At 37.1% G+C, this 12,173-nt stretch overlaps 1 protein-coding gene across 1 annotated transcript; it reads right to left on the bottom strand.

The window, feature by feature from the left end:
• Window positions 1-775: 775 nt before the first annotated feature.
• LOC102216979 (protein ADP-ribosylarginine hydrolase-like) lies at window positions 776-8,070 on the bottom strand. Its single transcript, XM_005815950.3, has 8 exons — window positions 7,928-8,070; window positions 6,507-6,621; window positions 6,313-6,421; window positions 5,328-5,426; window positions 5,146-5,251; window positions 4,404-4,670; window positions 3,202-3,416; window positions 776-1,193 (listed from the first exon to the last, which is right to left on the bottom strand). Exons 1-8 carry the CDS (start codon window positions 7,933-7,935, stop codon window positions 1,045-1,047), a joined length of 1,068 nt encoding a protein of 355 aa, XP_005816007.2. The 5' UTR covers window positions 7,936-8,070; the 3' UTR covers window positions 776-1,044.
• Window positions 8,071-12,173: the final 4,103 nt, after the last annotated feature.

The raw sequence follows: 12,173 nt of genomic DNA, 5'->3' as shown, positions 1-12,173 counted from the left end.
ATCTAGTAGTGAAAATCTGCCCCCTTAGCCCTTCTTCTCTCCTGTAGGAAAATATAATTAATAAAAAAAATGGACAAGACAAAAAAAAGTTTAAAAACTATGACTAAAAAATAAAGTTCTCTACTCAACTACTGTCATTTGTTTTTATTTTACTTTCTACTGTAATGGTGCAAATGTTCCTCAAAACGATTAATCGGATTAGTTGCGAATAATATGTTTAATCGTGATTAATTGTCATTACTCGCATTCATCATAAGTAATCTAATTAATCATCAGTAATCTGATTAATCACGATTAAAAGTAAGGCCATTTTGCTGAAAAAACATATTCATAGTTGTGTTTAAACAAAAACAGTGAAACAAAAATATACATTTTGCATTTAACTTGGGGAAAAAACCTACTTTGTAAATATTTTCTACCCAGTACTGTTCAAGAGACAATTTTAGCTTCATCCAGTTAAAATTCTGCCAAAAATGATCTATTAATTCAAATAATTAAATGTTAAAATAATCAACACTTAAACAGTGTTGATAAATCAAGTGGGAAGAGGTGAGCTTTTCATTTGTTATTGCATTTAAGAAAAAAAAATATTTCTATTTCAAAAAGGAACTGCATTTATTTGCCTCTTAATGTATTTCTAATATTGTATGAAAGGCTTAAGTGATTGGAAAAAAAATGGTACATCCTGCAGATCATTCATGCAGATCAATCGATTAATCATTAGAATAATTGATTGATCAGTGACTAAAGTAATATAGTAAAAAGACATCAATAATTAGTCCGTGTCAACTGTGTTTATTTTGCATCTTTGATCGCTTTCCTTTATTTAAGGTACCGGTAGACTAAATGAGGTAATTGCCTCCACTGTCATCTCAGGAATGGCCACCAGGGGGAGCGCTGTAAACACAAGCCAGGCTGTTGTCAACCACGAGGAAAACGACTCTAGTTTACTGGACCAGTCTTTTCCCTTCAGGCTAAAATGATAACCCACTTTGTGGGTCGATGGGAGCTCGCCGGTTCGTTGGCCCGGTTTCTGCCGCTGTTTTAGTGTGAGAGGGCGTAGAGTTGTTCGGCGCAGCGCTCCAGTCGGTCGCGGTACTCCAGGCTGCTGTAGTTGCCTTCGGGGACCCCGTTGGTTCCGTAAAGGAGACCCCAACAACAGGCGGCGATCACCGCTGTGCTGTCGCTGTCACCTTGGCAGAATCAAAGAGAAAGGTGTAAGTAAGTAGTTTTACTTCGCAGTTGTAGGAATGAAAGTTATTAAAGTTGGCTGCTCTTATCGATCGACTGATTGATGAGCGGCCATTTAAAAAAAACTGTTTTCTTTTGTATCAAAATGGCCGACCGCTTTCCATAACATGAAATGCTAAATTTTTAAGCACATATAAACAATTTTTTGTGTTAAAGATTGATCGAATAAACAGAAAATTTTGGTATTCTCACATTAGTAAATTTAGAAAGTCATTTTTCTATCATGTTAAGGTGTTCCTGTTATGTCTCCCGGTTTTCTGTTATCACGTCCTTCTTCATAGCGTGTCAGTAATTTTGGTTGAAAGTTGGCGTTGCTCCATCATTCATCTGAGCACTATTGATAACTTAAGGAGTTTCTCGAGTGTTTATTTCAAAACGGCACTGCATAAAGTTTTCTCTTCCGTTCTGGCATGGCCGCCATCTTTATTCCTATACCAACTGGCTAATTAAATGCAGAAAAATTAGGTTTGGTTTGCTACGGGTGATTTTTGTTAACATTTATACATAATGATGAATAAATACACTCAAATTATGGAATTAAGTTTTTCTAAAAATGTTATATTATGCAAAAGAAATAAAAGAAACATTAAATCTGTCAATAAATGTGGTCATCAATGTACCGTATTTTCCACATTATAAGGCGCACCTTCAATGAATGGCCTATTTTAAAACTTTTCATAAGGCGCACCGCATTATAAGGCGCATAGATTAGACGCTACAGTAGAGGCTGGGGTTACGTTATGCATCCAGGAGCTGCGCTAAAGGGAATGTCAACAAAATAGTCAGATAGGTCAGTCAAAGTTTATAAATAGATTACAAACCAGCGTTCTGAAAACTCAGTTCATTCCCAAAATGAATAAACAGCTGTTTTATTATTTTCCCTGAGGTAAAGTAAGTGACGTGGTATTTTCGTGACACAGTTTATCTTTTAACAACGGCAAGGTATAACATATAGTGGAGGGGAACGTTTCCTCGATTCAATAAACACGTAAAAAACAGTATGATGCTGTTATGGTAAATCAAACGTTAGTGCGATCACAATATATATCCACTTCCGCACCATTGATTCGTTCGTGTTAAATTCTCTGGCTGCTGCTCTATTCCCGTGTTCTACTGCGTGACTGATCGCCTTGAGCTTAAACTCTGCGTCGTAAGCTTGTCTCTTAATAGGAGCCATTTTGGGGTTTTTACACAAAACCCAGCATGCACCGCGCGCTTCTTCTTCTACGGGGGAAAATGAAGTCGGCGGCTGCTTACCGTAGTTGCGAGACCTGTTGTGGCTCAATATTGGTCCATATATAAGGCACACCAGATTATAAGGCGCACTCATGGTTTTTGAGAAAATTGAAGGTTTTTAGGTGCGCCTTATAGTGCGGAAAATATGGTAATCAATGACTTGAACATAAAGCAATCTAAAAGACATCTGGTTGGCGCATTTGTTGGTAAAATGCAGACAAGCTTCTTAACAATGAACTAAAACAGAAAAATAGTGGCACCCAGTCTGTTTTTGGCAGTAAGTTAATTATTTTTTGGTGTCTGGAAAACGAGTTGTTTCGAAAACCTCCCTAATGTAACATCACAAATCAGCAGGCACTGCTCCATAACCTAGCAACCCCCAGTGAAGCCCAGCCTGTTTCCTAGCAACCCTATCTGACCTCCAGGACTGCTGCATTCTTGGTTGTGCAGGAGGCTCCACTTCTGCTTTTCCGAGATATATAGTTGCGCATCTGTTTGCAGCTATTTTCATGTGTAAGTGTAAACATTGAGTTGGGGCCGTGGCCAGCAGCAGCATGTTTGGATTTAAAGAGACGAGGCCCAAAAAAGCTCAACAGAACTAACCAGACTAAAATTTGATCTAAGAATAATTTTGTGGAAAAAAATAAATAATGAACATATTTTGTAAAGCCCACAGGGCTCCTGTAATGTTTAACTCTACATTTTATAACTGACCTCCATGGAAAGCAGCTCTGTTCATCAGCTCCTCCCAGTCGGAACCGGCGCCCAGTAAGGCATCCAGTGCTATCATGGGAGCATCATGGCCGCTGCGTCCCCCCCAGCCAGACAGACTGAAGCTCTTATAGGCCTCGTCCCGCTCAGCTGGGCCGTAGGACGGGGGCCAAAGCAAAGGGCCCACTCCGTTAGAGAGGCCCCTCAGGTCCAGGTACCTGAGGACAGAGGAAGAGCATTGATGACATCAACATGATTAACTCATGTGCTGCAACAAAGCAGTTAGGTATCTAATCAATTAGCTTTACCAATCAATCAATCGTCTGTCAGGCTGGACTTTAGTATTCTCTGCAGCTAGACTTAATCTAACAGGGACATTTGGCACAAAATCATCTCACCGTGTTATTCATTCATTTATAAAAGTCTCAGTTTCAAACTAAATATTAACAATCCAAACTAACTTTTTAGCTCTGAACTAGTTAAATATTTAGTTTGAAGCTAAAGAGTTAGCAAGCTATACTTAGCTAAATATTTAGTTTGACAAGTAAATATTACTAATACATTAAATACTAAATAGTATTTAGTATTTTACTAAATATTTTTTAAATAAATATTTAGTTTGAAAACTAAATATTTATATTGAAAACTAAATGGCTAAATATTTAGTTTGCAAATTATTTAGCAAGTTAACGAGATATTTAGTTTGAAGGTAGAGATTTAGCTTGTTAGCTAAGTATTTAGTGGCAGACTAAATATTTAGTTCAACTGAATATTTACCTTGTTAAACATTTAGCTTTAAATGGTAAGTTGATATGTAGTTTGGAGCTAAATATTTAGTTTGATAGTTGATGTTGGTTTTGATCTAAATTTAGCTTTAATATTTAGTTTGCTATATATTTTTGATTCAAAATAAATATTGAACTTGCTAAATATTCAATTTAGCTTGCTAGTATTGAGCCTGCTAACTAAATGTGTCGCTTCTCAGCTAAATTTTGTAACTTGCTAACTAAATATGTAATTTTGAGACAAATATTTAGTTTCAAACTGATGTATTAAAGAATGAACAACATGGTGAAAATGTTATTCATTTGACTTATGACACTAAATAACTCAAATTTCTGATTGTGAAACTCATCAAAAAGCGGCCTATGAACCTTTCACATAGATAAAAAGTAAAATTAAAAACAGATTTTATCGTTTCTCACCACTGCCACTTGTCGCAGAAGTAGCCCCAGTCGCGCTCCGTCTCGTCCACGGCGAAGCCCCGGCCCTGGACGATGGTCCGCGCCACCGGGCAGGCCTCGTTGATCAGGCCCAGGCCCCAGGTGGTCATCGGCCGCCGCTGGACGGCGTAGGAGGCGAACAGGGCCGATGCCACGGCCCCCAGGAAACCCGTGGGGTGCGGATGGGTCATCCTGCCCGTCTCCACGGCAACAGCCACGAGCGACAACAGCTGGTCAGGCTTCGGGTACCTGAAGCAGGAGACGTGTCTCAAATTATCTTTTCATAGAGTCAGTTTCTTTCAATTATATAAGTAAACTAATTAAAGATTAATTTAAAATGTTCGTTTATGGCTCTGCTAATGGAAAACTCTGTTTCCTGGAAAATTTTATATGTTCAAATTTTTTGGCAGATGTTGAACCAGATATTTATATTTTATATTATTTATTTTCTATTTATTTATAAACATATTAGAAATAGTTTTTTAAAACTTTAATGTAAAATTTATTTATTTTTGAGTTTGTATAACGATTAATAAATTAGTTGATGATTATTTCAATTATCGATTAATTACGATTATTGATTAATCGTTTCTTCCATATTTGAAATTAAACTGAAAAAGATTTTTTCCTTTATTTTTCACAAGTATGAGCCACGCCTTGTTGGTTTGTTGTTTTATAAAACCAAAATGAAACATGTTGAAGTCAGCAGGACGAAGCGTCTTACTTCAGACCGATGCACATGGACCGCATCGCCGCGCCGCAGCCCGTACCCTCTGGGTTATACGCTACTCTGTAGCCCTCTTCTTCCCCTGGCTTCAGCTGGGAAACGCCTTATAGAGCACATCACAGCTGCACATCTATCTTTCCAAACAGCAAATTTTAGATCATTTTACAAATAAAACGTACCCAGAATGCTGGAAGGGCCGGGTTTCCTCCCGTCCATGTCCTTCATCGCTTCCACATACCGACCAGCCACCTCATGCAGGAGCTCCTCCCCCGTTTTCCCTAAAAAATGCAACAATTTGCAGACTTTAAATTGTAATAATAAATAACATTTTTAGAGCGCTTTTTGGACACTCAAATCTAGAACTAATCTGAGCGGCTTTATGAATCAACCTAAAAGTCAATTTAATTGTCCATTTTTAATTTTGGTCTTAAATAGAACCTCAATTAAACTGCAACTCCAGGCAAGACTGGGAATTATATTTAAAATCTTTAAGTTGAGGAAAAACACTGAGACAAGAGAGATTTGTGGTAGGTATCCAACGATTATTTAATAATCAATTATTCTAATGATTAATCAGATTAAGATTACATACACATTATTAAAATGCATGAAAACCATAATAAAGAATTTATATTTCCTTTTTTAATGTAGAAAATAAACTTTTTATTGCCTAAAAGGCAAAAGCAATAATATACTGTATTACTCCTTTAATGATGATTTTTGTTTATTTGTAGCAAAGGATGCTTGTGCAGCTAAATAATATTTACTTTAACATGTGAAAAGCTCTTCTTTTTGCTTAACTTAACATCAATACAGAGTGATCTGTTGATTAATTATTTTTATTTAATAATTGGATGGAAAAGGAGCTCAATTTTTAACTAAATTTAAACCAGGTGAAGCTAAAACTGCCACTTAAAGAGTTCTGGGTAGAAAATATTTACAAAGTCTATAATCATAAATGCGAAATGTATATATGTTTTGTACATGTTTGGCTTCATTACTGCTCTGAATATGTTGTTTTTTCAGCAAATTGCCATTTTTTGATTCTATACTCCACTTACCGATTAATCGATTGCTAAATTAGTTGACGATTATTTGAATAATCAATTAATCCAATTAATCGCTCAACTGTAGTTTGTGGGTTTGTTGGGTTGTTGATCTCACCTGTTGCCAGTCCTTCAGCTGTTGCCAGGTGTAGAACGGTGTCGTCGCTCACCGGCCAATCAGGAAGCTCCACCTTGATGCTCTTCAAACCGCCGAGCTCCTGCAGCTCCTATGGGGGCCAGAAGAGGACAAACATCATGAAGTTTTTCTGCTTTGAGATCAGCTCCTGAAGATACAGGATTTAGTTTCCTGACCTGGTGAATAGCTGGTCCGGACTCGTTATACTCCCAGAGCTGGTTCTTGTAGCCCAGAGCATCACCAGCACCACTCAGCACCATGCCCGCCTTATAATGCTCCACCGTAGCAAATCTGAAGGTGCAAAGAGAAACAATCCTGGACCCTTAACTTGGATATGCTGCTATCAATCCACATACCATTCTAAAAGAAGACATCTTATATTTCTAATAAGTTGAAATAAATGTGTCTCGTTGTTCTCGTATATAGGGTTAGAGTGACAAAGCGACATTTAGCTAAAATGCTGTCAGTAGCATGTTGACTATCATTGACTTACACAATTTTGTAGGCAAACAGTACATAAGCTAAATTTAGCTAACTGCTAAGGTTAGCTAAAATCATGCCAATAGCATAGGGTATAAGTAGCATGTTGACCATCATTGACTTATTCAACTTAGTAGACAAACAACTGTATAAGTAAAACTTAGCTAAAATATTAGCTAGCTAAAATGATGTCAAATTTTTAACTTTGTTTTAATTGTGAAGAAAAGAAGAAAAAAAGTGTTGGCTATTGCTAGCATTTTGACTATCATTGACTTATTTCGTTTAGTATAAGTTTAGCGTTTATATCAAAACTAGCTTAAATGCTATTATTAGCATGATGGCTATCACTAGCATGTCGATTTGCTGTAGCTATGGTCAGGTGGAGCCATAGACAGCAACTCCTAAAAAGCAGTTTCTTTTTAGATCTTTAAGACCTAACTCCATTGACTTGTTTAAAGACGTGTTTTTTTAATGTTTTTTGCTAACTCCAAAAACCATTGTCTCAAAATAACGATATTATCACAATAATTTCTGAGGCAATTTAATGTCCAGCAAAAAATATTTTTCGTGACATGCCTAGTGATAACTGATAATTATGTTTATCATAAAGTTAGAGCATTACACAAGACCACTGAAAATGATTTTTAATTCAGAAATGTTATGACTATCATGGAGACTCTGCCTGAAGGCTGAGCTCCATGCCACACTGCACTGATGCAGTGATTCATGCAAAAGGAGCCCCAACCAAGTATTGAGAACACATACAGTGTAGCTGCTTCAATGGGCCAACATTTCTATACAAAATGTTGTTGATCTTTGACATTTTCGGACAAAGTAAATAACTTTTCTTGTAGCTATTCTATAAATCCGTTAATTGCACTTTCTAACATTTATTACTAAAATAAATAGAGTTCTCGGATTTCCTGGGAAACACCTGTGCATAATATTTCTCCAAAGTGGGTCAGTGTGGTTATGAATACATTTATTATGGCGTGTTAGGCTTCTTAGCGAAGAAATAAGCGAGTGATTAAATAAAAAGTAACTGTCTGGCTTTATTAGAGAGTATTGTACCGGTTCGGTATCGCACAGAAACGCCGTTATACAGCATCAGCCTCACCGGTCCATTGTAAAGCGTCCTTCCCGGAAATCAGACCTGACGATGCGGACATTCAGTTCAGTTGACACCGAGGCCGCGGCGCTGCGGTCAAACCAGCCTCTGCTTCGGAACAAACGGTCCAGCCAGCCCCCACGAGCCTTTTTCTGTGGCGCACGAGTGCTAAGTATTACGGTAAACACATTTACGGCTTATTTTCAAAATAAGAGCTTGTTTCCGGGGCTTTTTCCCCCCACGTCTAACCAAAAGCAAATATACTGTATAATCTTTAATGATACACAATAATGCTTTCTTTTTCAGAATTTAAATTCCAAAAACATCTGATTACCTAGAGCTGTTCCTCAAAATGTTTCATCCATGTAAAATGGATATTTTCAAAATTAAAAAAAACCCTTCAAAGATATTACTCTAATCAATTTCACCACTAGATGTCACTGTTTCATCAATGTCTGGAATTTCAAAATGGAAGGTCCACTTATAAAGTCAATATTGTCATTTTTGAGGGGGAATATCTGAATATATTCAATAATTACATCTTATGGGATTAAAAATATATATTTATGTTAGATAGGTAAAAGGACAAGTTAGAGGAATGTGTTTATTTTGATATTCTAATACTGTAATAAATATTTAATCGCCCCTCAAATCTAGTAAACTACAACTGTTTTTATTTTTCTTTTATTATTATTATTATTATTTTTATTTTTTTTTTGCTGCCGAAAGGAACTTGGCTCACAAATGTTGTGGCTCTTCTTGGTAATTTAATCTGTATTTCAGCACAGAAAGGATGTAAAAATGCTAAATAAAGTTTAAAAACAAATATTTGACAAAGTTTTTATAAACTACATTGTTTAAAATGCAGTTTTAAACACATATATTTATTACAGTGTGTTTCATCATTACAGTGTGTTGATATGGTGTTTCAGCATCTGAATAATTTATGTAACTAAATAAGCACAAGAAAATTGTAACTAAGCAAATATTTTCCACGGCAATGCCAATAAAACTATTTTATTTTCCACAAAAAATAGTTTATGACTTGCAAAGTGATTCGTAGAGTTAAATGATTAAAATAATTTGTTATGATATTTTTTATAAACTATATTCTTTAAAATGTAACATACATATAAATGTATTTATGTGACAAAAAAACCTTCAAAATTTGTAACTCAGCAAATATGTTTTTACATATAGGAGGTGCATCTCTGAGGTTTTTGCTGGATTTTCTTGATTATTTGATTTTGCAGCTGCTGTTTGAATGATACTGTATTTTTTAGGCTTTATATTTCTTCTGTTGTCCACCTTGTTTCAATTCAAGTCTAGTTTTTAGGAAGCTAAAAATGAGAAAATTAGAGGTGAAATTATGAAACTAACACACTTGACACCAAAGATGATTGTTGTAAACCATAACATGCCATTCTGCTAAAGAAATAAACAGTTTACAATATAATATATGTTACTTATGTATAAATGGTATTGAATAAATGGATGTTTTCTTGAGTATTTGAAATATTACAGTATCAGTGTTTGAATTCAAAGGAAACCATGGCAACATGACATCACCGTAGTGCAGTGTAGTGTAATGTCACAACGTGTGACATCACACTACCGTGTCATAGGCAGAATTTTGTGACATCAAACCTTTATTTAGGCTTGTCATATTGATCAACCTTTGTCACAACCGCATAGCAGCCGTTCGCGACACATTCACCTGGGAGTTCCTTTCGACACTCAAAAGAAGTTCAACTTTGCTTGATACTCAACGGACACTGAGCTTGTGTGAAATCTTTACAGAATCTAGTAGAAAACGGATTTATCTCTGACTGAAAGAAGGATGTCGTCAAACCATCTTATCATTAAGATAGATACACCCAACAATGTTGTTGTGAGGGAAGTTGAGCCACCGATGACGATGCATAGCGAGAAAAAGAAGGTGCCCTTCAAGATGTGTTTAACAGAACATGAACACAGTTTGGATGACGATACTGGAAAGCTTTACGATTCACTCATCATTGAACCCATCGATGCAACACAGGAGACTGTGAATGATGAAGGAAAGAACGGACCACCTGAGAGGAAGAGGAAGAAGAAGAAGGAGGAGCCGCTACCACTGAAGGTCTGGGTGGAGCTACGCGCTCCAATTGATCAACATATTTCAATTGAAATCAATGAAATGCAGGACGCCTTACAGATCACCATAAACGAAATTATCCTTAACAAAAGAGGAAGTGGCTCAAACACAGGAGGAACAATCTGCTCAGGATGTTAAGACCTCACAAGAAGATTTCCCTCCATCGGTTGGTAAGATTTCATCCACAGAAAATGCTGATGAAAAAAATGATAGTACTGTTCTGAAAAATCAAGACGATCAGACAGACTGCTTAGAACAGGAGGCTCATAACAGGGAAACTGTCGTCCCTACTGAACTGGATATGGAAAATGAATCCATGTATGAAGCACCGGAGACAGACAATGAGCCAGGAGAGAAAGAGCCATTGAACTGTGAGGACATGAAAAACACACCAACGTCTCTAACTGTGTCTGAACCAGGACACATCCAGATAGAGAAAGTTCCCGATGTCTCCCACAATCAAACCGTAGAAAATGTCCAGTTAGAGAACGTCCCTGAGGTCCCTGACGACCAAACATCTGAGGATGAAGTCAACAAACACGACAACACTGAAATCCCCATCCCTTTGCTTCTCCCATGTCCAAAAGAGCCACAACCTTTATTTAAATTGATTGTTGACCTTCAACAATATTTACACGAACTTCTTCAAGAACTGTGGAAAACGACTGCGTCGCTTCCTGAGGGAGTTGAAAGGAGAACTTTCCTAGAGAATAGTTATGAGTGTTGTTTGAGACAGCTCCAGCTATATGAACAGATGCGACTGCTTCAAGACTCAGAGGAAGTAGAAAATTTGCCCAAGTCCCCAGAACCTAAAAGAAAGAGTGAAGCCACATCTGATGAGCATGAAATAGGACATAATGTGATTACACAAGGAGAGAACAAGAACAAAATGGTCTCTGTGAAAACCCAGACAGAATTTCCAGAGACCTCAAAATTGAAAGCAGTCCATCGCCAATTTGTGTCAGCAAAGAAATTCAGGCGGCAATCAAAGGCAGTCCATCCAAAGATTGCCACAAAAACCAAGATGGAGACACAGAACATCAGGCACCAGTCAAAACCCGGACAAAATCAGGATACCACCTCTGACGAAGACAATAACCCAGTGAAAGAGGTTTCATTTTGGAGGCGTTTTAAAAAAGCTGTCACCCCATCATTTATGCGGCAGTATAAAGATAAGAACAAACCAGCCAACATGGAGCGCTGATGTTTTAAATTCAAAAGAGAGGTGAGAGTTAGATAATCTGGGCCTCCCTAGTATTTGCTCATTTCTATTAGTTATTTTTAGTTAAATATTGCTTGGTGAAAGTTTTAGTTCCTGTATTCGTCTGTTTAAAAAAGCGAGGGCTGCACGGTGGCAGAGTTTCCCCGTGTATGCATGGGTTCCCTCCGGGTACTCCGGCTTCCCCCATTCAGTCCAACATCCACGTTCATCCATTGCAGTCTGTATATCTGACTCTAAAAATGCAACCAGTAATTGGTTGCAATTTATTGCGATCAATAAATTGCAATATATTGTTTTGTGACTTGTTTTAATTCATTTTTAGAGTGTAGTTGCTCATTTTTATTAGTTATTAATTAATTAAATCTTGTTTGTTTTATTATAGTTTTTCTTAGTTATGGTAGTTTTAGTCCTTTATACTTCTGTTTATAAAAAAGCGAGGGCTGCACGGTGGCAGTTTCCACGTGTATGCATGGGTTCCCTCCGGGTACTCCGGCTTCCCCCATTCATTATATATACAGTATATACTGTATATATATATATATATATATATATATATATATAACATACTATGGAAAAACGTGATGGCCTTTAGAGGAATTGGTTAAAAGACATTTCAGAGAAATTCTGACGATTTTCCACTTACAGCTAATGATGAAAACATGACCTGCTGAATGAATTGTTCTCAGTGCTGCAGTTGGCTCCACTACACCACCAAACATGACAGGGATGCTTCACATAAATAAACATAACATGAACCAGTAATAATGTGAGGCAACATATATAAAAAAGCGAGGGCTGCACGGTGGCAGAGTTTCCCCGTGTATGCATGGGTTCCCTCCGGGTTCTCCGGCTTCCCCCATTCAGTCCAACATCCATTACAGTCTTTATGTCTGACT

The sequence above is a fragment of the Xiphophorus maculatus genome, chromosome 10, assembly GCF_002775205.1.
Source record: "Xiphophorus maculatus strain JP 163 A chromosome 10, X_maculatus-5.0-male, whole genome shotgun sequence".
Lineage (NCBI taxonomy): Eukaryota > Metazoa > Chordata > Actinopteri > Cyprinodontiformes > Poeciliidae > Xiphophorus > Xiphophorus maculatus.
The sequence above is the reverse complement of the archived record's forward strand: the minus strand, read 5'-3'. Positions and strand labels throughout refer to the sequence as shown.

Excerpts from the sequence above, each read along its gene's own strand:
- LOC102216979 (XM_005815950.3), bottom strand. Across the intron at positions 5,252-5,327 it reads CGGCCCTTCCAGCATTCTGG|GCGTTTCCCAGCTGAAGCCA; the intron begins GTACGTTTTATT and ends GTGCTCTATAAG. Across the intron at positions 1,194-3,201 it reads CAGAGCTGCTTTCCATGGAG|GTGACAGCGACAGCACAGCG; the intron begins GTCAGTTATAAA and ends GATTCTGCCAAG.